General features: G+C 44.4%; 1 protein-coding gene across 5 annotated transcripts in view; it reads left to right on the top strand.

The window, feature by feature from the left end:
* B4GALNT1 (beta-1,4-N-acetyl-galactosaminyltransferase 1) overlaps positions 1 to 24,747 on the top strand; it is a 64,581-nt gene that overhangs the window by 34,425 nt on the left and 5,409 nt on the right. For all 5 annotated transcript variants that reach the window (XM_081936246.1, XM_081936247.1, XM_081936248.1 and 2 more), the window contains 5 exons: positions 2,659 to 2,832; positions 8,760 to 8,866; positions 9,010 to 9,047; positions 12,712 to 12,892; positions 24,090 to 24,197. In XM_081936246.1, the coding sequence (XP_081792372.1) occupies positions 2,659 to 2,832; positions 8,760 to 8,866; positions 9,010 to 9,047; positions 12,712 to 12,892; positions 24,090 to 24,197 (608 nt within the window). The remainder of the gene's footprint in view (positions 1 to 2,658; positions 2,833 to 8,759; positions 8,867 to 9,009; positions 9,048 to 12,711; positions 12,893 to 24,089; positions 24,198 to 24,747) is intronic.

The raw sequence follows: 24,747 nt of genomic DNA, 5'->3' as shown, positions 1-24,747 counted from the left end.
GGTTCATATTTAAGTCGGTTGCAGTATCCCGGGGTCACGTGATCCCCTTTTCCCACTTTCTTTTCTGACTTTCTGATGAGCAAAAATAGAAAAGTCAGATTCACCTAACAATGGTGTTACTAATTTAACAACTGCAGTGATTCACTTAACACATGGGGCAAGAAAAGTCGTAAAATGGGGAAAGTCTCACTTAACAAATTTATCACTTAGCAGGATAAATTTGGGCTCACTTGTGGACCTAAGTCAAGGACTACCTTTAAGCACGTCTTTGAATATTATAGCGATATGAAAAGTGGGGGGAGTTAAAACAGGGATAGAAAATAAAGGAGAATAATAGTAATATATTTATATGTTAAGATATTCAAAAGGACAGAAAGAAGGTTTAGAAATGAAGGGTAATAATAAAAGGCATGTATAAACAATATGAAATAATGGAAATGAAATGTAATATTTAGGAGTAATAAGATTATGTTTATGTGTACTGAAATGTATGGTTTCCAGATACCACATCATTCACACATTGATATGTATAAAGAATATAAAAAATAAAAATTTGATTGAAAAAAAAGATGAATACCTGTATTTAGGCTGGATTTAGAATTGGAGATTTGGCAGGCCAACAGCTTACACACTGCACTCTAGCAAATCATACAGCCAATTGATCTTCTATTTTAAAGTTGTTATCTTAAGTTGGCAAGTGTTGGAGAAACTCTTGCATTCTTGGGGCTTTTTTCAATCAGGGTAGGGCTTGAGTGGCTGAGTCAGTGCCAATAAATTTATGAGATATACTGGAAGAAGAATTATGTCCTAGCAATCAGTCTTTGGATTAGTGAAACAAAGGACACATTCAACAATGTGCATGTATACCAAAGTTGAATGATTAGAAGAACGGGTGACAAACCCTTCCTTCTCCAGGTTGCCTTTTAGTGAAGGGCTGCAGTGGCCTACAGTATGGTAGATGACATTGCTAGCCATCTTCCCCTCTCCCAGGCTCTTCAGATAGTAAGCATGCCTTCATGCATTTTCAAGGTCACTTCTTCCATAGAGTGTCCAGCCTAACTAATGGGAAAAGTACCGTATTTATCGGCGTATAACACGCACTTTCCCCCCCGAAAAATAGGGGGCAAATGATGTATGCGTGTTATACGCTGATATAATGTTAAGAAGCCATGTTTTTACAGTTTAATACAGCCCTTTAACAGCCCTCCCTGCTCTATGTAAATGCGGCCCGCCCACGGCAAGCAGAAGACCTTTCAAATTTCTCTCCCCCCACCTCCTTTTCGCGCTTTTCCTTTCCCTTTTCCTCCTTCAAGCTCCGTGCTCACTGGAGGAAAAGGGGAGGGGGGGATTTCCGAGTTCCAAAAGCAGAAGGCCTTTCAAATTTCTCTCCCCCCACCTCCTTTTCACGCTTTTCCTTTCCCTTTTCCTCCTTCAAGCTCCGTGCTCACTGGAGGAAAAGGGGAGGGGGGGGATTTCCGAGTTCCAAAAGCAGAAGACCTTTCAAATTTCTCTCCCCCCACCTCCTTTTCACGCTTTTCCTTTCCCTTTTCCTCCTTCAAGCTCCGTGCTCACTGGAGGAAAAGGGGAGGGGGGGATTTCCGAGTTCCAAAAGCAGAAGACCTTTCAAATTTCTCTCCCCCCACCTCCTTTTCACTCTTTTCCTTTCCCTTTTCCTCCTTCAAGCTCCGTGCTCGCTGGAGGAAAAGGGGAGTGGGGGGGTATTTCTGAGTTCCGAAAGCAGAAGACCTTTCAAATTTCTCTCCCACCACACACAGGAAAAGCAGACAAGCAGGAGAGAGAAGAAAGAAGGCAGGAAGGCAGAAGGAAGGGAAGGATGGAACTGGAAGGGAGGCAGGAAGGAAGGGAAGGAGGGGAGGAGGGAGTAAGGATAGACAAGCAAGAGGGAAAGAGGAAAGAAAGCAGGAGGGCAGAAGGGAGGTGGAAGGAAGGAAAGAAAAGCAGACACGCTGGAGGGAAAGAGGAAAGAAGGCAAGCAGGCAGGAAGGAGGCAGAAGGAAGGAGGGAAGGAGGGAACTGGAAGGGAGGCAGGGAAGGAGGGAGGGAGAAAGGAAGGATAGGAGGATAGGGAAAGAGGAAAGAAGGCAGGCAGGCAGAAGGGAGGGAGGTGCAAGGAAGGAAGGAAGCATAGATAAGCAGGAGGGAAAGAAGGCAGGCAGGCAGGAGGAAAGAGGAAGGAGGGAACTGTAAGGGAGGCAGGAAGGAAGGGAAGGAGGAAGGGAGGGTGGAAGGAAGGATATACAGGTAAGAGGGAAAGAGGAAAGAAAGCATCTGAATGTACTAAACAGGAGTCTTCAGGGAAAAGATGCTTCAAAGTTCTTTATTTGAAATTTAAATTTTTTTCCTGAAATTTCCCTCTTAAAATGAAGGTGTGTGTTATACGCCTGTGCGTGTTATACGCCGATAAATACGGTAAATATTTTTTAAACATTCTTAGGAATAAATGTCTGTAGACCTTTACACTCTAATTTATTTACACTCTAAATTGTAGGCATAAACATTCTTGGGAATAAATGGTTGCTCATTTGCTGAAGGGTCTTGCTGTGTAAGATGTGCATCTCTACATTGCCTGATTGTGACCAACAGTCATCCAAACATTCTTCTGCAGTGTTCAGTGTTGTCTCTTCATCCCTTTGGCAGGCTTCTTCCTAAAAATTCCTGTAAATGTGAGGCACAAGCAAGTTTGAGACTGCCCTTTCAGAAACAGCTTTTTGGTCAGGAGTACTCTTTGGAATTTACCAATGCCTTCAAGCCTTCTGACCTGGCGGACATCAACAGCAAACGGGAACAGGAATACCGCACTCATCAGCAGAGGTGAGTAATGACATAATCTTACATAAAATATGAACATTTTGGATTTGAGATTATGTCGATGTATCAAACATGAAAATAGAAGATTGTAAAATCTACACTACTAAGATTCCAGGTTTTTCTTTTCGATGCCAAATTTATTTAGCCTGAATGTGTTGAGTCCCAGTTTAGATAATACTTATGAATAGATGGCTTTATAGCTAAAGCAGAAAAGAATATTGGTAAATAAGATAGACTTTTCTCGCTAAAGTTTTCATATAAATGTATGCAAATCAGCTTGGCAAGCTTCCTTCACAGGGTTTTCCACGATGAGCCCATTAAAACTATAAAAGCCACCTTATTGCTCTTTTTTTTCTAGCCATTAGAAGCCTGTGATGGGTTATGGCTTTTAAGTTATATAAGAGGACACATTTTTCAGGGAGACTAGTACATGAGAAGAGTTTGCATTTCTCCCGTATTAGAATCCAGCAAGCTTCTTAAAGAATAGATCTACTCTAGGCAGCATGTCAGTGTTTGTTGCAGAAATCAAATCTAGAAAGCACACACAGGTAACTGATTCAGCAGGATTCATTAACTTCTCTTTATATACATAATAACACATGAAGTACCAACAGTGGTTCTTCAGTTTCAGATCAGAGCAGCAGACAGACTAGACTAGCTTCAGAGATCAGAGCTTAATACAGACAAAAGAGAACCTCCTCTATACAGGGCAGTTAAGCTAAGCCTAAACCATGCCCAGGCTCCTTGCTGTCTCAGCTCCAAAACAGCTCTCATTGGCTGATTTAGTTACTATGGTTATACATTGACTGACCTATTCCAGCCAGTCCCCAATGGCTGACCTGTTGCTATGTCCTATTTCAGTTCATGAATATTCTGACAAAGCATGTCCTGAAAATTAGGGGCATTCATAATTTGCATTTATGACATTTTTAATGTCCTTTTTTGGGTGACAGTTGTCTCAAGGGTTAAGGGTATCACCTTTTCAGCTAGGATCAGCTTGGCATGTAAACACAGTGTTCATGCTGTGAAATTTTCATCCACTGTTTTCTGCAGAGTGGCAATATTTTCGATTGAAAACAGTGAGGCAAGCACAGTCATTCCACCCAGCCCGCAGGTTGCAACAGCTCATATAATCAGGGTTTGGCTGGTGGGTTGCCAGTTCCCTGTGCTTCCAGACAAAGCACAAACAGACCCATCCCTTTCCACACCCATTGCATGCCTTGCAAACATGGTTGTCTCTCACCCCCAGGCAGATCCCCTCTCAACTTGCAGGCTTTCTGAGATGATGAAAGACTCTTTGAACCAGTGAAACGGGACAGAGCAAATTCAAATTGTGGGGACCCTAATAATCTTCCTGACATTTATTGCTAAATTCTAACTTACTGTATTTTTCAGAATATAAGACACACTGGAGTATAAGACGCACCAAGATTTTGAAAGGGCAAATTAAAAAAAAATGTTTTTGCACTCTGCAGACCTCCCCAAAAGAGCCCGTTTTTCATGAAAACGGGCCTGATTTTTGTCAATAAAAGGGCATGCATAGAAGGCTGAGAGTTATTGTTTAGCAATTGATAAAAGGTAAACCAAGAACTTTTTTTAAAAAAAGAAATCAATAAGATTCTGAATCTAGGTAATGGCAAATGACTTCCCTATATTGTTGTCAAGAAAATAATATGCATATTTTCCTTTAGTGAACCTCTGTGAGGATACTTCTGTTGTGGCCTGCCAGGGCCAGTGGAGCTGGCAGCAGATTCGGACAGTGAGGAGGTTGGGGAGGAACATGGGCCAGTCCTGGAGTCTGGGGAAGGCTCTGATGAGGGCTCTATGTCAGAGGCAGAGAGGGGGCCAGAGCCATATGCCAGTTATCAGCTGCCTTCAGAGTCAGACATTAGTGAGGCAGATGAACAGCTGGAGCCTGTTCCCAGTGTGCGCATGCGCAGAGTTGCCAGACAAAGGGAACAGCTAAAGAACAGGAGTCGACTTGGGCATAAGGCCACAGGTGGATGATGAATGGCCCCTCCCAGAGGAAATACAAGAGGAGCGAAAGAGGAGTGGAGTTTGCAGGAGACAATTAGTTCGCTTAATTAGTTCATGACTCTCCGAGACTCCCTGCCAAGTTTTGCAGATATCTGCTTGTTAGCTCTCCAAGCCAAATAAGGTCTGTGACTAAATCCTCCCTCGAAAGACTTTGCTGGATGTGAATGAGCAGAATTCACAGTAAATTCACAAAAGGGGGTTTTGTCGGGACAAGGAGTTTGCTTCATGTTCTCGGGAAGCCTCGGTCAGAACAACCATCTCTATTTTTAGAGTGAAGTAATCCTTTGTTTTACTTGAAGAAGTTTTCCAGTAGCACTCAGTGCTGTCCTTGAGCATTTAAATCAGGGGTATCCAACACTGGCAACTTTTAAGAGTTACCCATTCTGGCTGGGGAATTCTGGGAGTTGAAGTCCACAAATCTTAAAGTTATCAAGGTTGGACACATGTGATTTAAAGGCTTGTGTGGCAGAATTAATTGATCCATGGATTATCATTAGATGGACAACCTTTCATTGTCATGGACAAAGAATGGACATACAATTTTTTTTGTGCCTTTAAATGGGTCATGACTCTTAATTACTTCCTGGATAAGTCATTGCAGTTTTCTTATCAAGATTACGGAAGTGGTTTGGCCTTACCTGGTTTTCTGGGGCTGAGAGCAAGGGGGTTGGTAATGCAGTGCTACCAACGTCATCCACTGCTTTTGTTTTTCAAATGTGTGGTCTTCTCGCTTCTAGTCTAGTTTCTCAGCAGTGCCATTAACTACAATACAAACTCTTTGCTTGCGTTTTAATTAGATTCTCTTTATCTAGTTTTAAGACTTGCATGGAGAACAGATCATATGTTAGTCATACGTATGCAGAAAATTCAGAAGGGTGCAGAAATGTTTAAGCATCTTTGTACATGGATTACAACAACAGAATAAGCAGCTTACTGTGCACCAGCTAAAAGTAAATAACATCTTCTCTGTCAGTTTTAAATGTATAAGCTACTGTTCTAAATCTGTCAGCCAGATAATTATTATTGCCAGGCAGATAATACAAGCCTGAGTCTTTTCAGATATAGCAAAACTTGGAGGGTGGAAACTCTGTTGCTTGTAGAATTATCTGACAGAACAAAGGTCAGAAGTTAATCATTGAAAAATTCACCTCAAGTATCTTTTAAGAGTGCCTCTGCCTGGCGTATTCAATATGGATTGTAACAGAACTGTGATTATGTTCAGCAATGGTAGGAAAAGATGCGTTCAGTGGATCTAAAGGATACCGTCTGGAGAAGATGACACTGCACTGCCAAGTAATTCCTTTGCTTTTTTAAATAACTGTCTCAAGAGGCAAATAACACAACTATGAAACTAATCCAGAAATTGCCCATGTGAGCAAATCTATTTTTGGAGTATACTTCTTGGAAGCTAGAAAAAATGTGGGATAGACAGCATCAGCACCGGATATGTTTGTAACTCAAATCATACTCCACGTATCATCCTCAATGGAACTACAACCATCTGGGGAGAAGTAAGCAGTGACATACCCCAATATTACATTTTAGGCCCAATGCTGTTCAATATCTTCATAATTAATCTAGACAAGGAAACAGAAGGGGAACTCATCAGATTTGCAGATGACACTAAGCTGGCAAGAATAACCAATACCCAGAAGACAAGCACAAGATCCAAAAAGATCTTGACAGACTTGTACAACAGGCCCTACCTAACAAAATGAAATTCAATGTAGATGAAAGTAAGGTTTTACACTTAAGAAAGAAAAACCAACTATATAGATACAGACTAGTGAAACATGGCTTTAATGCTAGTAACTGTGAGATAGTGGACAACCATAGGGTCCTTCAAGGTCCCTTCCAACTCTGTTATTCTGTGTTCTAAGTTACTTAATTGTAGAAAATCATTATCTCCTGCTGCTTGCTCTTAGACCATTTGGATTGGAAATGCCAGAGTTGAGACTTCAACTCTGACTGAACATGTTGACAAAAGCTTTCCTATGCCCTGAAAGTTGATATTAAGTCTTTATTTGTCTTCCCCTTCTCTTCTTTTGTCTGCCCCAAACTCTTTTAAAATCAATTACAATAAAAGTGGGAAGGAAAACACATCCACTTTTTCCCCCTCGTAAAACCTATGTACATTTTCTTATAAATAATAAAGGAAAAATGTGAAAAGGGACAAATCTGAAAGAGGTTCACAAGGATAAAAAAATTGTTAACTTGGTTTTACAAAGAGAACTTTAAGAGCAAAACTTTACAAAAACATACATTCTTTTTTTATTATTATTCTGTTCAATCGTGTTCAGTTCTCTGAGACTTTCTGAATCGGTCCCTGTAGTTCTTACGGCAAAGTTTTTCGGAAGTGATTTGTCATTGCCTCCTTAGCTTTGAAAGAAAGTGTCCAGTCTAAGATCAGTTATCCAGCTGGCTTTGTGCCCAAGGCAGAACTAGAACTCACCATCTCCCAGTTTCTAGCCTGTTGCCTTAACACTAAATTGACTATTCTAATGAAAATATCTAAAATCAAATGGTACAGGTAATGCTCGACTTACAATCATTTGTGTAGTGACCGTTCAAAGTTATAACAGCACTGAAAAAAGTTACATATGATAGTTTCTCATACTTAACAACCATTGCACCATCCCTGTGGTGATGTGATTAAAAATCAGATGCTTCACACTGGCATTATCTATGATGGTTGCAGTGCCCTGGGGTCATGTGATCACCTTTTGCGACCTTCTAGCAAGCAAAGTCAATGGCGAAACAGGTTCACTTAATAAGTGTGTTACTAACTTAACAATTAGTGATTCACTTAACAACTGTGACAAGAAAGGTGATAAAGTGAGACAAAACTCACTTAACAACTGTCTTGTTTAGCAATGGAAATTTGGGGCTCAATGACCCGATCATGTAAACATTTATTTTAGAAAGAATATATGAAAGTGTCCATCTTTTTCATGTGAATGCGAGAGACTGCATTAAATAGTACAGTTTGTATGATAAAAAGTCAAATGTCCAAACTAAGAGCAAATGTGAATTTTTGAAAAATAACATAAAAGACTGCTTTCTGAAATAAAGGACTGTCATTTATAATAAAGGATGTAGTTATAGGACACAAAATTGTTATGTGCCATTCTGTAGTTGTTGACATACTTCAGTTAAGCTAACTACATTAGGAAAGGTGGAAAGGAAGCTGTATGATAAGAAAACATGGGAAATATATACAAGACATTCATTCATCATTCATTCATTCATTGGCTCTATTTGGCTGACCATCTCACAACAATGACTCTGGGCAGCAGCATGCAAAGTTAAAACAAACATCCAAAGTTACAAATAACTATCCCAATATACAGGGAAACAGTATCATTTGATAAGCTAAAAGACTGGTAGATTGTTAGTCTCCCTGAGCATCATGTACTTTAAAAAATTATTATAATTATTTGTGCCTTCTAGTCATGGGAAGTCAGAAGCATTTCTCGATTAAATTGTATTTCTAGTACGTGAAGTTCCAAAAAAGCTACAAAATGCTAATCCAAGCATTACGATGAATGTAATGTTTGATCTTCCCAGTAATAGGAAATGTAAATCCCAGTGAGCAGCATGAGGTTTAAGTTTTGAATAAGGAACTTGCTAGACTTGTTCTGGGAGGCCTGAAGTTCTAAATCATGAAAATATTGCAAATAATGGATTTTTGTGAACAGGCTTAGATATTAGTCACTGAAAACCGGAACAGCAGAGGAAAGTATTAAGCAACTGTGTTTTAAAATAAAGATGGCAAGATGCTTGGCATGCATAGCTATCATTCCTTGGGAGTTATTTGTGTTGTTAATGTTTGCTGGTTAGTACATGAAAGCCAGATGTTGGTACCTCAAACTGCCTTCCTTTGTCTTCTTCAGGTCTCAGTCTCCACTTGACCAGCTGATCATTGTCCAAGCCAACTCACCACTAGAATTTCCAGTTCAAGGTGTAGAAGTTCGCCCCCTCCAGACCATTCTTATTCCAGGCAAGCCTTTTATTTTCTCTGCATGTCAAAAGAAGCAAAGAGAGAGGGGGGATCTATCTTTTACCGTGAAAGAGTAGTGTGATGAATATAATGGCAGGTGGAATGGCGAAAACATCTCACCTCACTGTGTTTTTTCCCCATAGGCTTGAGCTTACAAGCAACTGAAAGAACATTATACTGGGTAAGATATCTGTACTGTTTCACAGTGCTTTGCAGCCCTCTCTAAGTGGTTTACAGAGTCAGCCTATTGCCCCCAACTCCTCATTTTACTGGCTTTGGAAGGGTGAAAGGCTGAGTCAACCTTGAGCCGGTCAGGATCAAATTGCTGGCCTGCAATACTGCATTCTAACCCCTGCATTACCATGGCTCAGTGATGCTTGATGCATAGCAATTGGAGGGCAGGATTAGGGTGTGGGTCTCTCACCATGCTGCCACTTTATTCATTGTGGCTGGTGTTAGATTGGGTAATGGATAGGCACACACAGGCTTAACGGTAACAACAGCTCTTTGTTATAACACAACAAGTAAGAAGAATCCAGCGAAGGTTGAGTCTGACAGCAGCCCTTTTATAGGGAGCTGTCAGACCCTTTGACCAATAGGAACAAACCTTGGTGGAAACCACTGTAGTTGGTATGAGTATCTAACACCCCTCCCCTCTTAGATGGAACAATCCTACTGGTAACGTAGTCATGCAGGTAGGTGGGCTTTTGGGTAGATCTGCCTGACCTGCGCAGTTCAGTAGGAGGGTTTTCCTTGCACAGGTCAGACAGACCTGGTTGCTCCACTGCTCCACTTGGTGGAAGCTCCTGGAACCTTTCACAGGCTGCGGCTGGAGCTTCTAGAGCCGGTTCGCTCGGAGCTTGATGCGGGCTTGCAACAAAACCAGATAAGTTTCCCAATACCCTTGGGCTTGAGCTGACTGTGGAAGGAGTGAGTGTTTGCTCCGTTTGGGTAGGGCTTTGGCTAACTCATGCAGGAGTTACCTCTGGTTGTCTAAGAGTGAACTTGGAGAGGCGGCCACGGAGTTAGTCAATATGCCTTCTCCAATTCCTACCGTCCTTGAGCTCTAGGATGGGCCCAACCCTCTGGAATGACCTCCCCCCCGATATTAGAACCACCACCGACTTCCGCTCCTTCCGACAAAAACTGAAGACTCACCTGTTCCGTTTAGCCGGCCTGGCCCATTCATAGTCTTATTCTACCCCCTGGCAGATATTTTAACTGGGTATTTTTTAGGGGTTATTTTAAATATTGTTTTTAAAGGCTTTGCTTTATGTACAGTTTCTTATAGCCTCCTCTTTTAGGTACTGAGTATGTAATTATGTTTTTACTTTCGATTTATGTATGTGTTTTATCTGACTGTACACCGCCCCGAGTCCCTTTGGGGAGAGGGAGCGGTATAAAAGTCCAAATAAAGTAAAGTAAAGTAAGAGCGAGGGCTGGTGATGCCTATCACTGTGGCAGGAATCCACAGAGTTCCCCAGCGTAGTTGTGGGTGTATACCGAATCCCCCTACGCTAAAAGTCCGAATTTTGCTTGTGGAGTCTGGGGGTGATGAGGCAGAATAATTGGGGTGTAGCCGGTCTAAGTGGGACCTTAGCCAGTGACCCATGAGAAGCTTGGAGGGGCTTCTCCCAGTAGTGGCACTGGGCGTGATGTGCTGAATTAGTAGGTAATCGTCAACCCGTGTTTGCCAATCACCCGGGCCCATCCTAGAGAGGGTCTCTTTTGCAGATCTCACCATTCTCTCCACCTGACCATTGGAGGCTGGATGGAATGGTGCAACCAGGGCATGCCTGATGCCCTGAGCTACTAGGAAGGTCTCAAGTTGCATGGCCGTGAATTGGGGCCCATTGTCAGAGACCAAGACATCAGGCAGGCCGTGCGTGGAGAAAAGTCTCTGTAGCACCTTGATGACCGCTTCTGCCATAGTGGAGGTCACCAGGACTACCTCTAACCATTTCGAGTAGGCGTCCACAACTACAAGAAATGTCTGGCCGTGAACTGGGCCAGCAAAGTCAATGTGCATCCTAGACCAGTGGTTCCCAAAGTGGGCGATACCGCCCCCTGGGGGGCGGTGAGATGGCTTAGGGGGGCGGTAAGAGACAAGGGGATGGCAGGGGGGGTGGTAAAAGGCAAGGGGGGCAGCAAGAGGCAAAGGAGTGCTGGAGGTGGCCTCCTCTAGCGAGCCATTCAGAACCAGTTTGCTCACTCACCCCCGCCCATCCAGAAGCTGCTCGATCGCTCGCTCCCCCCGCCCATCTGCACTATGCTAGCCCTGCCCACTCACTGATTGGCTGGCTCACCAATCGCCCCACCCACCTCTAAGAGCCCTATCTAAACCCAGTTATCTTTTTTTCTGCTTGGCTTTCTATAGATAGGGCTCTTAGAGGTGGTCAGGACAATTGGTGAGCCAGCCAATCAGTGAGCACAGGGCTAGCATAGTGCGAACAGGCGGGGGGGAGCGAGTGATCAAAGGGAGGCCACTTCGCCTCCCTTCGCTCCCACTTTGTCTTGATGAGGTCGCTGCAGCTGCGGGCGCAGAGCGAACGTGCTTAGACGGCTTGGGCGCGTAATGAGTCCTAAGCGTCTACTGGAGCACGGACCAGGCAACTGATTGGAGCAGTGTCAGCTCGGAGAGGTCTTTTGCTGTCTCAAACACTTCCCGGCCACAGTACCCGAGGAACATGTTCTTCTTGCAGCCTTCAGAAAGGCCCATGAGGTCATTTGCCTCGAGGAAGCAGTCAAATTGTAGCTAGGCGCTGAATCCCAGTGCTCGGTGACTGGGTCATACAGAATCGGTGGAGTGTGCATGGCCATTTTGCGTACGGAGGGCGTTTTGAGTTTGCCCCTCAAAAATGGCTGCTCGAAGCCGCGCTGAGCTCTGGGCAGGATATACTTGCTGGATTCTTCGCTCTTTTTGGTTCGCCTAGTTGCCTTCCGATCCCACCTTTGTCACCAGTGTTAGATTGGGTAATAGATAGGCACACACAGGCTTAACGGTAACAACAACTCTTATTATAACACAACAAGTAAGAACAACTCAGCAAAGGTTGAGTCTGACAGCAGCCCTTTTATAGGGAGCTGTCAGACCCGTCGACCAATAGGAACAAACCTTGGTGGAAACCACTGTAGTTGGTATGAGTATCTAACAGCTGGCATTCATGAACTGTAGCAAGAAATGAAGGTTACAGCTATCCCTTTGGCCTGCACTTTGAATGTTTTCCCCTTTAAAACAGGCCTGACAAGCATGGTTTTAGAAGGAAACAATTTCCTTGGAAAGAAATGTTGATGGCAATCGAAAGAGCTGTCAATGATTAATTAATTTAACTTGTGGCTGTGTTTCCATTGCCATGGAAATAGGCAGTGCTAGGGTGCTACGCTTAGATGCCAGCATAATCTGGATAGATTTCTGAAGTGTAGGGTTGATGTAAGAACAGCAGGCCCCGATGTCTAAGAAAAAGAATGTATCGAAAAGTGTGTATGTTGCTTGTTTACTGAAAGTACACAAAGGGGTGTAGACAGAAGGTGGGTTGCTCCCGGGTTGGCCAGGATCGGGCGAACTGATAGTGGTGGCAGTGGGAGGCTCCGCCCACCCACCTGGATGCTTCTGTGCATGTGCAAAAGCATTGCGAGCGCATGCAAGCAAACCGGAATGGAAACCCACCACTGGGTATAGGTTTTTTTGGTGGAGAGGGTTAAAAGGAACAGAGCATCTCAATATGTGTGTAGACTCCCATCCGAAAGACGGCAGGCCAGGAAAAAACCGAGGATATGATTTTTAATCAGACTTCCCCTGACCCTTACATTCTCTTTTTTTCCCTGGTTATTTGTCCTTATCATAGGTCAACCTGACAGCAACAATGGGTACTTTTGATGTGGCTGCGGAGGTAGAAGGCGTCAAAGTGGAAGGGGAAGGACGCATGCACCTCTCCCTGACTGGATCCCAGTTGGACAATCTAAACCGGCAAATGCAGTTTGTCACCTACACCAACACCCTCTTCCATCCTAATACAGCAGATATAGGTGGGTACAGGGGCAATCATTACCACTGCCAATATCAGTAGTTCTGCAATGAACCATGAGGCAAACCACTGGAGGGGAACTGTAATAGCAATAGCATTTAGACTTACCGTATTTTTGGAGTATAAGATGCTCCAGAGTATAAGTTGCACCTAGATTTTGGGGAGGAAAACAAGGGAAAAATATCTGCCTCTGCTTCCCAGCAATTTGCCTCCTTGCAACAAACAGTACAGACAATATACACTGTTTGTAGTGTTATATTCAGACTATACTTGTACAGATGCTGTTAAAATGTGCTTTCTGGAAGTAAAGTTATTCTCTGCTATATAGAAGAATAGCACTTTTTAAAACAATAGCACTGGGCCTCTTCAGATCAAGCATTTATTTTAAAAAGCTTCTTCATTTTGTTACGTTGTCTAGAACAATAACAAAGCAGTCTTTTAAAAAATAAGTCTAATTTGAACATTCTATAGCAGCGATGGCAAACCTTTTTTGGCTCGCGTGCCATAAGGGGGGAGCGCAGGGGGGTCGTGTGCAGGCGTCCCACACCCTTAATGCAATGCGCGACACCCCCCCAGTGTGCATGCACGCACTACAGGTGCACCCCCATTTTTGCATGCTTTTTTCGCCCTCCCCAGGCTCCAGAGGCTTTGTAGGAGCATGGGGAGGGCGAAAACAGCCTCCCCCGCCCCCCCAGAAGCCCTCCGGAGCCTTCAGGGACCTTCAGGAGGCTTTCCTGAAGCCTCCAAAGCAGTCAAAATGACCCTCCGAGCAAACTGGAAGTGACTTCCGGTTTGCTCGTAGGGCCAGTTTTTTGCGCTCCGGAGGCTTCAGGGAAGCTCATGAAGCCTCCGGAGGGCCTCTGGGGGGGGCGGGGGAGGCTCTTTTTGCCCTCCCCAGGCTCTTATAAAGCCTCTGGAGCCTGGGGAGAGCAAAAAATGGCTTTTAAAAAGGGTGAACTCAGCTGACAGGGCAGCGCCTTGCATGCCCTGACAAATGGCTCCGTGTGCCACCTGTGGCACGCGTGCCATAGGTTCGCCATCGCTGTTCTATAGCCATTTATAGTTGTTGACTTACCTCCTTGCAGCAAACAGCACAAGATTAGCACAAGAAAAAAAAATCTGCCTCCCAGCAATTTGCCATGTGAAGCAAACAGCAAGTTACACTTTCAATTTCTCCCGATCATCAGCTGTTAGAGGCTGCAGGGATTGCTATAGCAGAGGTTCCCAATCTTTTTCGGTTTGCGGCTCCCATAACACTTCAGATTTTTTCCGAGGCTCCCTTAATAGGTACATCCGATTTTTTTTAATTTTTGACTTTTTAAGGATTTGGAAATCTACTTTTTAGTTCGTTAAGGTTAGGTTAATTGAAAAATAAATTAAACACGAGCTTTAAATTCACAATTTATTGAACATCGTTTAATGATTTAAAATTATTAATGGGATGGATGGGCTTGTTGTTCGCTGCACAACTTCTCAAATCTTGGATCAGAAAAATAGCTTTTGAAAAGTAACTTAACCACCACACTAGCCCAGTGGTGGGCAACCTTTTTTTTCAACTGAGCTAAATCTCGCCAAAACCACGATTGAAATTTATTTGGAGAGCCGCTCTTGCTTAGCAACCAAAATTTTGGGCTCAATTGTGGTCATATGTTGTTTTTCTTTCTTTCTTTCATCTCTCTCTCCCACTTTCTTTCTTTTTTTCTTTTTCTTTCTCTCTCTCTCTCTGGCTCTTTGTCTCTCTCTCCCTCCCTCCCTCTCTGTCTCCCTCTGTCATTTTCTCTGGGTGTCTATCTGTCTCTCTCTCTCTCTCTGTATCTCTGTCTCTCTCTCCTCCTTCCCCCATCTCTGTCACTCTGTGTGTGTGGGTGTGTCTGTCTCTCACTCATTCACTTAATCACTCACTCTGTGTGTGTCTCTCTGTCTATCTTTCTCTCCCTCCCTCCCCCTCTGTCTCTGTGTGTGTGTGTGTGTGTGTGTCTCCCTCTGTCTCTCTCCCCTCCCTTCCTCTCTCTCTGTCACTCTGTGTATGTGGGTGTGTCTGTCTCTCACTCATTCACTTAATCACTCACTCTGTGTGTGTCTCTCTCTCTGTCTATCTTTCTCTCCCTCCCTCCCCCTCTGTGTGTGTGTGTGTGTGTGTCTGTCTGTCTGTCTGTCAGTCTCTCTCTGATTCCCTCCCTCACTCCCTCTCTCTGTTCCTCTCTTTGTCTGTCTGTCTCACTCACACACAAACACACTGTGGTCACCACAGTGTGTGTGTGTGTGAGTGAGACAGACAGACAGAGAGAGGAACAGAGAGAGGGAGTGAGAGAGGGAATCAGAGAGAGACTGACAGAGACGAATCAGAGACGAATCAGAGACGTACTTTTAACAACCTGGCAGCGGCGTTTTGCCTTGGGGGGCTCCTCAGAACTTCCCAAGACTTCGGAGGGAAGTTTACAGCCCTCCCTCGGAACGCTTCGGAGGGAAGCTTCTGCAAAGGGGAGTGGCAACAAGTCTCCCAGGCTTTAATTTGCCGAGCTGTGCGCACGCGCCTGTTTTCCATGGCGTGGAGCAGCGGCGAGATTCTGCGCGGCGAGCGATGATTCCAGGGGCCATCCGGGAAGATGAGGAACGCGAGGGGGACCCTGCCCCCCCCACTGATGCCCCCTGGAATCATCGCTCGCCGCCCAGAATCTCGCCGCTGCTCCACACCGTGGAAAACAGGCGCGCGTGTACAGCTCGGCAAATTTCAGCCTGGGAGACTTGTCATGCCCGGGCTTTTGCAGAAGCTTCCCTCCAAAGCCCGAGAGGAGGGAGGGAAGCGGGCGCCCGGCTTCGCGGCGCCCTTATGACGATAGCGCGGCTCCCCAGGGAGCCGCGGCGCACACTTTGGGAATCACTGTGCTATAGCAAACCACCCCAACGAGGCTGTCGAAGTGATGTCCCGGTGTTTGGAAGCCGTCGGGGTCTGGATGGGGGACAACAGACTCAAGCTCAACCCCTCCAAGACCGAGTGGCTGTGGGTACCGGCACCTCGGTTCAGCCAGCTGACACCATCGCTGGCCATAGGGGGCAAACAACTGTCCCCTGTGGAGCGGGCGTGCAATTTGGGAGTCCTCCTTGATGCCCGGCTGTCAATGGAGGACCATGTGGCAGCCGTGGCAAGGGGGGCGTTCCACCAGGTTCGCCTGGTGTGCCAATTGCGCTCCCTACTGGACCGGAGTGCCCTGCGCACGGTCACTCATGCGCTGGTGACGTCTCGCCTCGACTACTGCAATGCCCTCTACATGGGGCTTCCCTTGGGACGCATCCGGAGACTGCAGCTAGTTCAGAACGCAGCCGCGCGGGTTATCATGGGGAGTACACGTTACTCCCACGTAACACCTCTCCTGCGCGAGCTGCACTGGCTACCTGTGGCCTTTCGGGTGCGTTTCAAGGTATTGATTACCATCTTTAAAGCGCTCCATGGCATAGGACCTAGTTATCTGCAGGATCGCATCCTACCACACACGTCCCTGCGACCTATCCGCTCACACAGGGAGGGACTGCTCCTGGTTCCGTCCGCTAGGCAATGCCAGCGGGCGACACCTAGGAGTAGGTCCTTCTCTGTGATGGGCCCAACCCTCTGGAATGACCTCCCCCCCGACATTCGAACTACCACCGACCTCCGTTCCTTCCGTCAAAAGTTAAAGACTCACCTATTTCAATCAGCTGGCCTGGCACTCTCTTAGTTTTATCTCCCGGGGATTTATTTTAATGGGGTTTGGGTTTTTAATTGGGGATGTTTTTTAGGGTTTTAGATATTTATTTCTTGTACAGCCTATCTCCTCCATCCAAATGTATTTAAGTGTTTTATGATTGTATTTTTATCTGCATTGACTGTACATGGCCCCGAGTCCCTTCCTGGGAGAGGGGGCGGTCTAGAAATCCAAGAAATAAATAAATAAAATAAATAAAGCTTATTGAAGCCTGCACAAGCCCCCGTTTGCTACAAAATGGCAAATTGCTGAGAGCAGAGGCCAAAGGGTGGTGGCTGGTGGGTGGGTGGGGCTTCATTCAGTGTATAAGACGCACCTAAATTTCCACCCTCTTTTAGGGGGGGGAAGGTGCCTTTTATACTACGAAAAATACAGTATATACTGCTTCACAGTGCTTTACAGCCCTCTCTAAGCAGTTTACAGAGTATGCATATTGCCCCCAACAATCGGGGTCCTCATTTTACCGATCTTGGAAGGATGGAAGGCTGAGTCAACCTTGGGCTGCTCAGGATCTACACTGCTGGCAGTCAGCAGTCAGCCGAATTAGCCTGCAGTACTGTGTTCTAACCACTGCGCCACCACGGATCATGAACATCAGTGTGACAAATGAAGGCAAATTGAAAAGGAAGTTGCTGAAGGTGGGGAGAGAAACCAACACTTGGAGGCAGGCCAATTCTTCCGATGTTCCCCCCTCAGGTGTATCCATTGTCAGTCCTTCACTTCAGGAGCCCCCATCTTAATATACATAGTACCGGGACTATTGTGGTAAAGGTAGAATCTTCTTTGAAGTAAACTTCACTAGATGGACAGTTCTATGTTGTTTTCTGGGCAAAAATGTGATCGCTATCATATTGTTTCTAGGCAATTTTATGGTTTGCCGTGGCCCTTCTTCCTAGATATTGTTTTAACTTTACTGATGGATTCTACCAATTTGAGGGTGAAAGAAAAAATGTGAACTATCCGCCATCCAACATTCAAATTTTGCTCTGCTGATGAATAATTTTTGCTCTAGTGGTTAAGGCACCAATCTGGAAATCAGGAAACCATGAGTTCTAGTCCCGCCTTGGACATGAAAGCCAGCATGGTGATTTGGGCTACTCAGCCCAACCCACTTCACAGGGTTGTTGTTGTGGGGAAAATAGGAGTTGTGTGTTTTTGCTATCTAGAGTTAATTATAAAAATAATAAAATAATAACGATAGAATAAAAAAAATCTAGGTAAAGGTGTAGTTTTGCCCTGTCTAGTCATGTCACACTCTAGGCCACAGTGCTCATCTTTGTTTCTTAGTCGGGGCAGCCAGTGTTGTCTGAAGACCTGCCTGTGGTCATGTGGCCATCATGACTATATACTGAGGGGCATGGAACACTGTTACTTTCCCACCAAAGTGGCACCTATTTATCTACTTGCGTCTGCATGATTTGGAACTGCTAGGTTAGCAGGAGCTGGGGCAAGAACAGGAGTTCAACCTATTGTGCAGAACTTGGGCCGGAACCTGGGCTGTCAGCTCTGCAGCTGACAAGCTCAACTTCTTTAACCACTGAGGCCTCATGCCTCCCCAAAATAATTGAGAGAGAGACAGAGACAGAGACAGAGACAGGGACAGGGACAGGGACAGGGAGGGAGGGAGGGAGGGAGGGAGGGAGGGAGAGAGAGAGAGAGAGAGAGAGAGAGAGAGAGAGAGAGAGAGAGAGAGAGAGAGAGAGAGAGCAGACAGACAGACAGACAGACAGACAGACAGACCTTAGGAAATCTTTGGCTTTCATCTGAATTTTGTTGCAATTTGAACAGTTCCTGTTGCTGTTCCTCTTCACTACTACCCCAATTCCGCAGCAACATGATGAAATGATACTGTTGTTGATGGGAGTTGATTGAGGTTGAGGTCCTTTCCAATCCCACATAGCTAATCAACTTTCTCTTAAATTGGATAGTACAACATGGATTTTGGCGATATAGAGGGCTGTTATCTGCTTTCTTGAAACTTGTGGCTTCTTAGGATTTTGTTCAAGCTTTTCATAGAAATAGTATATTCAAGGGCTGGGTGAAATAGGAAGTAAAGAAATAAATTTCAGGAAGATGACTCAGAAGAATACAGTAATCCTGATACAGTAATCCTCGTCTTATAACCATTTTTTTTTTACTGAAGTTACAATGACACTGGAAAAAGTGACTTTTGTCCAGTTTTCACACTTACAACCGTGATGTAATTAAAATTCAGGCGCTTGGCAACTGACATGTATGTATAACAGCTGCCCTGTCCTGGGGTCATGTGATCACCATTTGTGGCCTTCCCAGCCAGCTTCTGACAAGCAAAGTCAGTGTGGGAAGCCATATTCTCTTAACAACTGCATGATTCACGTAACGACTGCAGTGGTTCACTTAACAACTGTGACAAGAAAGGGTGTAAAATAGGGCAAAATTCATTTAACAACCTAGCACCTGGCATAATTACAACTGTCCCTCCTGGCAAATGTATTATTATCTGGTTATTTTAGGGTTTTTTAATCTGTTGTGTCTGTTTTAGGGATTTTAAAAAAAAATTATATTTATTTAGCTTTGTACAGTTCTTTTAATTGCATTTTAACCTCCTCCAAACTGTACATATTTAATTTTTTATTGTATTTTTGTGATATTCTCTATGGACTGTACACCGCCTCGAGTCCCTTCTGGGAGAGGGGGCGGTCTAGAAGCACAAATAAATTGAAATTGAAATTGAAATAGCAATGGAAATTTAGGGTCCAATCTTGGTCTTAAGTCGAGGATTACTTGTAATCTCTCAAAGGGCAGGGAAATATACTTAAACTTCAGCAAGGCATTCAACAAAGTAGACCACAAACTACTTCTTGGTAAGGTAGAAAAGAATGGAATAGATAGCATCACCATCAGATGGATTTGTAATTGCCTGACAAACCGTACTCAATGAGTAGTCAATGGTACTACATCTACATGGAGGGAAGTAAGCATTGGGGTACCATAAGGTTTGTCTTAGGCCCAGAACTCTTCAATATCTTCATAAAAGATTTAGATTAGGGAACAGAAGGGGACACTTACCAAATTTGTGGATGATACTAAGATGGCAGGAATAGTCAATACATTAGATGATAGGCTCAAAATCCAGATGGATCTTGACAGATTTGAACACTGGGCCCTAGCTAACAAAATGAAATTCAATGTAGAGAAAAGTAAATCCTTACACTTAGGCAAGAAAAATCAAAAATACACATATAGACTGGGTGAAACCAAACTTGGAGTCTTAGTGGATAACCGATTAAATATGAGCTAATAGCATGCAGCGGCAGCCAAAAAAGCCAATGCAATCCTAAATTGCATTAACAGAGGGATACAATCAAGATCAAGTGAGGTATTAATACCATTCTAAAGCCTTAGTAAGACCATGTGTAGAATACTGCATCCAGTTTTGGTCACCACACCATAAAAAAGATATTGAGATTCTTGAAAGAGTGCAGAGAAGAGCAACCAAAATGATTAGGGAACTGGCGGCTAAAACATACGATGAACGGTTGCAGGAACCAGGCATGGCTAGTCTAGTGAAGAGAAGGCTCAGGGGAGGCATGATAGCAGTGTTCCAATATCTGAGGGGCTGCCACAGAGAGGAGGGGGTCAAGCTATTTTTCAAAGCACCTGAAAGCCAGTCAAGGAATAATGGATGGAAACTGAACAAGGAGAGATTCAACCTGACAGTGAGAGCAATCAACCAACGGAACAGCTTGCCTTCAGAGTTATAGGGGCTTCATCATTGGAAGCTTTCAAGAAGAGACTGGACTGCCATCTGTCAGAGGTGGTGTAGGGTCTCTTGTTTGGGCCGGGGGGCCCAACTCCCATCCAACTCTGTTTGGGCCGGGGGGGGCCCAACTCCCATCCAACTCTGTTAATCTGTTAAATAATGAATTGATGTATGTTTAGAAGTGGACTGGATTTGACAGGATTTTTGTTTTTCTGAGCAAAGATGCAGATGTTTTTTCCCCTGGTGCTTTCCCAGTGAAAAAAAAAAATTGCTATGTTAACTGAATATGTTTCCTTTTCCTTGGTAAAGCTTTTTGTCCAGGAGAATTCCCACTCTGTTGGATTTTTGGCATACCGGAGAAACAGTCTGCAGTTCTGCAGAATCAAGCTATTCTTCCCATCTCTTGGCAGGCGTTTTACTGAGAGGGGGAGGAGGATGTTACGCCTTGTGCTGCAAATTTCCTTCTGTTTTGTGGCCTGTAGCTGTTTTGAAAGGAGACACTCTGCCGCCTAACGCTGGCCCTGTACTTTGGCAAAGTCCTTACTGGAAGAACAGCAAGAATGTGCTGAGAAAGATCCTTTCAAACCCAGACATTGCCTCTCAGCAATCCTTCAGGTTTTTACCCCCAGATCTCTCTTCCGACTTGATCTTTCTAAGTCAAGTCACTATCTAGGAAGATAGAGAGCAGAGGGACTTGTGGTAGCATATGACACAGCGATTTGTTTGAAAACCCTCACAGGACCCGCTCCTGCAGTAACAGACCAGTGGCCCATCTAGATCAGCTTATTCCACCTTGGGACCAAAAGGTTCTCGCCACAGAAATAACAATTGCTACAGTAAGAGCTGCCTGTCTACTTCACGTTTTGTATATGAAACAAAGAAGGAAGTAACATGATTTAGAGCCATGATGGCGAACCTATGGCACGCATGCCAGAGGTGGCACGCAGAGCCCAGAAGCTGCTCTTCTGGTTTCCGGTGCACATGTCTTTGCGAGTGCTGGAGCACCGGAAAACTGCCTGAAAATGGCCCAAAAAACTGCCAAAACCAGCCAAAAAGAAAAAAAACCCAGACCGTTTTCCAGGGTGGTTTTTAGGCCATTTCTGGGCATTTTTTGTGCTGTTTTTCAGGCCAGTTTCTGGGCTGGTTTTCAGGCTGCTTCTGGGCCTTTGGGGGGCTGTTTTTCGGGCCAGTTTCCAGGCTGGTTTTCGGGGCCGGAAAACGGCCCAAAAATAGCCAAAAAACAGGCATGCACACTGCCCAGCTGGTCTTCAGGTTTCCCGCGCATGCACATGCACGCACATTCATGCACATTCACGCGTGTTCGGATTTGGGCACTTGGTGCCGAAAAGGTTTGCCATCATTGATCTAGAGCCTCGGTAGCGCTGTGGTTAGAGTGCAGTACTGCAGGCTAATTCTGCTTCCTGCCGGCTGCCTGCAGTTCGGCAGTTCATATCTCACGGGTTCAAGGTTGACTCAGCCTTCCATCCTTCCGAGGTGGGTAAAATGAGGGCCCAGATTGTTGGGGAAAATATGCTGACTCTGTAAACCGCTTAGAGAGGGCTGTAAAGCACTGTGAAGCGGCATATAAGTCTAAGTGCTATTGATCTGAGAATGGCATCTGGGCTTTGTGACTAATGGTCACCAATACCCTAATCCCCGTTTCTAATTCTCTTATACAGGTAGTCCTCGACTTACAACAGTTCACTTACTGACCGTTTGAAGTTACAACGGCACTGAAAAAAAGTTCTTATGACCATTTTTTCACCCTTACAACCATTTCAAGCATCTCCATGGTCACATGATTTACATTTGGATGTTTGATAACTGATTCACATTTATGACAATTACAGTGTCCCAGGGTCATGCGATCACCTTCTGCAACCTTCTGACAAGCAGAGTCCATGGGGAAATCAGATTCACTGCATTACAAATTTAACAACTGCAGTGATTCACTTAATAAGAAAAGTCCTAAAATGGGGCAAGACCAGGAGTGGGATTCTACTGGTTTAACAACCGGTTTGCTGAGTGCGTGCCTTGTGCACTCTGCGCGCACATGCGTAGTTTGTAGAGAAATAACCTTCCGCATTGCTGCTGGGGAGGAAAACAGCTGAAGCACGGCAATCCACTCTGCTGCACCTATCAGCTGAGCTTCAGAAAAGGTAACATAGGTGAGGATAGCGCACGGGTGGGCAGGCGGGCCCTGCTAAAGGTCGGAGTGAACTGGTTCGCTCCCAGCTGATAGTTGGAGCTACCAGTTCGCCCGAATCGGTAGAATCCCACCCCTGGGCAAGACTTACTTAACAAATTTCTCACTTAACAACATAAATGTGGCTCAATTGTGTTCATAAATTGAGAACTAACCAGAAAAGCCATCTAAGCTAGTAGATATCATTACATCTTGAGGCAGCAAAGTTATAAGTGTTTAGGAGAACAAACTTATGTTGATCTGAAGTTTCCCATCTCTTAACTTTGCTAAGTTGTAACCTCACAAGAGTTTAAAAAATGCCCTACATAATGCATAATGTTGTGCAAGGTTAGCGCAGTGTGTGTGTGTGTGTGTGTGTTGTATTTGTGCTTTTTTAATGTTGCCTTTGGGCATACCAGGGGTTGTGTATTCGGGCCATAGTCAATAAACGAGCCCCACCCCCCACCCAGGCTGTTACAACACGAATCAACAATGTACACACAGCCAGCACCAATCAGCACCAATCTACCAATCATGATACAACCATACAACCAATCATTCCACTTACTGAAACAAAGCCAGCACTCCACACCCCCCCACTAAGATTTATAGAAAGATGGCAGCTCCGACTACACTTTAAGCCCAAAACCCAGCCTGAAGATGGCGAGTGAGACCTCGCTGAAACGTTGCCAAGACAATCTCAATCTTACACGGGAATACGTACTCCCGTGAAAATCTACAAAAACAAATATATGTATATATATCAGACACACACAAGCATTATATACATTATATACATGTTTGTGTAAGGTTAACGCTTTATATATAATATATATAGTTTAGCTACCTGTACACACACACACACACACTCTATACATTATATACATGTTTGTACAATGTTGAGCCAGGATTTTAAACTATATAAGTAGCCTTCAACGTACAATCCCAATTGAGCCCAAAGTTTCTGTTGCTAAGTGAGAAATGTGTCAAGTGAGTCTTTGCCCCATTTTACTTTTCTTGCCACCTTTGTTAAGTGAATCACTGCAGTTCTTAAATTAGCAACACGGTTCTTAAGTGAATCTGGTTTCCCCATTGACTTTCCTTGTCAGAAGGTCGGATCACATGACCCTGGGACACTGCAACCGTCATAAATGTGAGTCAGTAGCCAAGCATCCGAATCAATCACTAAGCAAACTGTTGTAAGTCGAGGACTACCTGTAGTTTATTGCCTTAGTGGTTGATTCACATGAAAACTGTAGTGTATAAGGTTTGAGTTTGCTGAACTCAAACTAAGCCAACCACAAGTGCCCTAAGGACATCTAAACAAGTAAGGATTATTAGTTCCCAAGCTTAGGAGCATTTTCAGTATTGCTACTCTCTTCATGTAACTCAGCCTGTTGTCCTCCAGATATGCTAACCTGTCATTTCAGCATAAGAGATGATGGGCATGGAAGTCCAACATATCTAAAGGGCACCAGGGAAGGAAAATCACATCCAAGTCTAGTGTTTGGTCTCCTCCTCTGTTTTCCAGTGCAGCTTTCTACTGATGAGCATCGTGCATCTTTCAGCATTCGCATCCGACATGTACCTACACCCAAGCTCTACTATCCAGGATCATCCAGGGGAGGAGCTAGTGAAGGTGAGCGCACCCAATGGATAGCAGTAGTGGTCCAAGATTTCATGTGGAAAATATTCCGTGCTGGATCTCAACTGAGAATTTGGAAAATGTGAAGTTAAATGGTGTTCTTGAGTATGTGCAGGTGGAATCAAGTATGCACATCCCTTTCCAAGTCTGCTTTCTCCAGGGTTATGCTGTATAGTCTTTTAAAACAGGCCAAAAGAGAAACCAGAAAAATGAGAGGTCCTTTGTGCTCTCTGAGATTGGTTGTTTTCTTGCACATCTCATTACCCAAATTAGGTAACATCACAGTTAGCACTGCTTATGTTACCTAGTTTGGTAATGAAACATCTGCAAAAAAAAAAAAAAAAAAAACTCCACACACAACCAAGCTCAGAGAGCACCAAGGACCCCTCATTTCAACCCTGAACTACAAATATTCTCCTTTATTGAAATCAGAAAAGTGCCCAGAGAGGCTTTCCTCTACCCATTGCCACTCCAGGCACTCATTTGTAGGCACTTATTAGCAAACTGAGTATAATAAGGGATATTGTGTTTAGGATGAGACTTT

This window comes from Natrix helvetica (genome assembly GCF_964273705.1).
Source record: "Natrix helvetica genome assembly, chromosome: 1".
Lineage (NCBI taxonomy): Eukaryota > Metazoa > Chordata > Lepidosauria > Squamata > Natricidae > Natrix > Natrix helvetica.
Note: the sequence above shows the minus strand (reverse complement) of the source record. Positions and strands in the feature narration are given on the sequence as shown.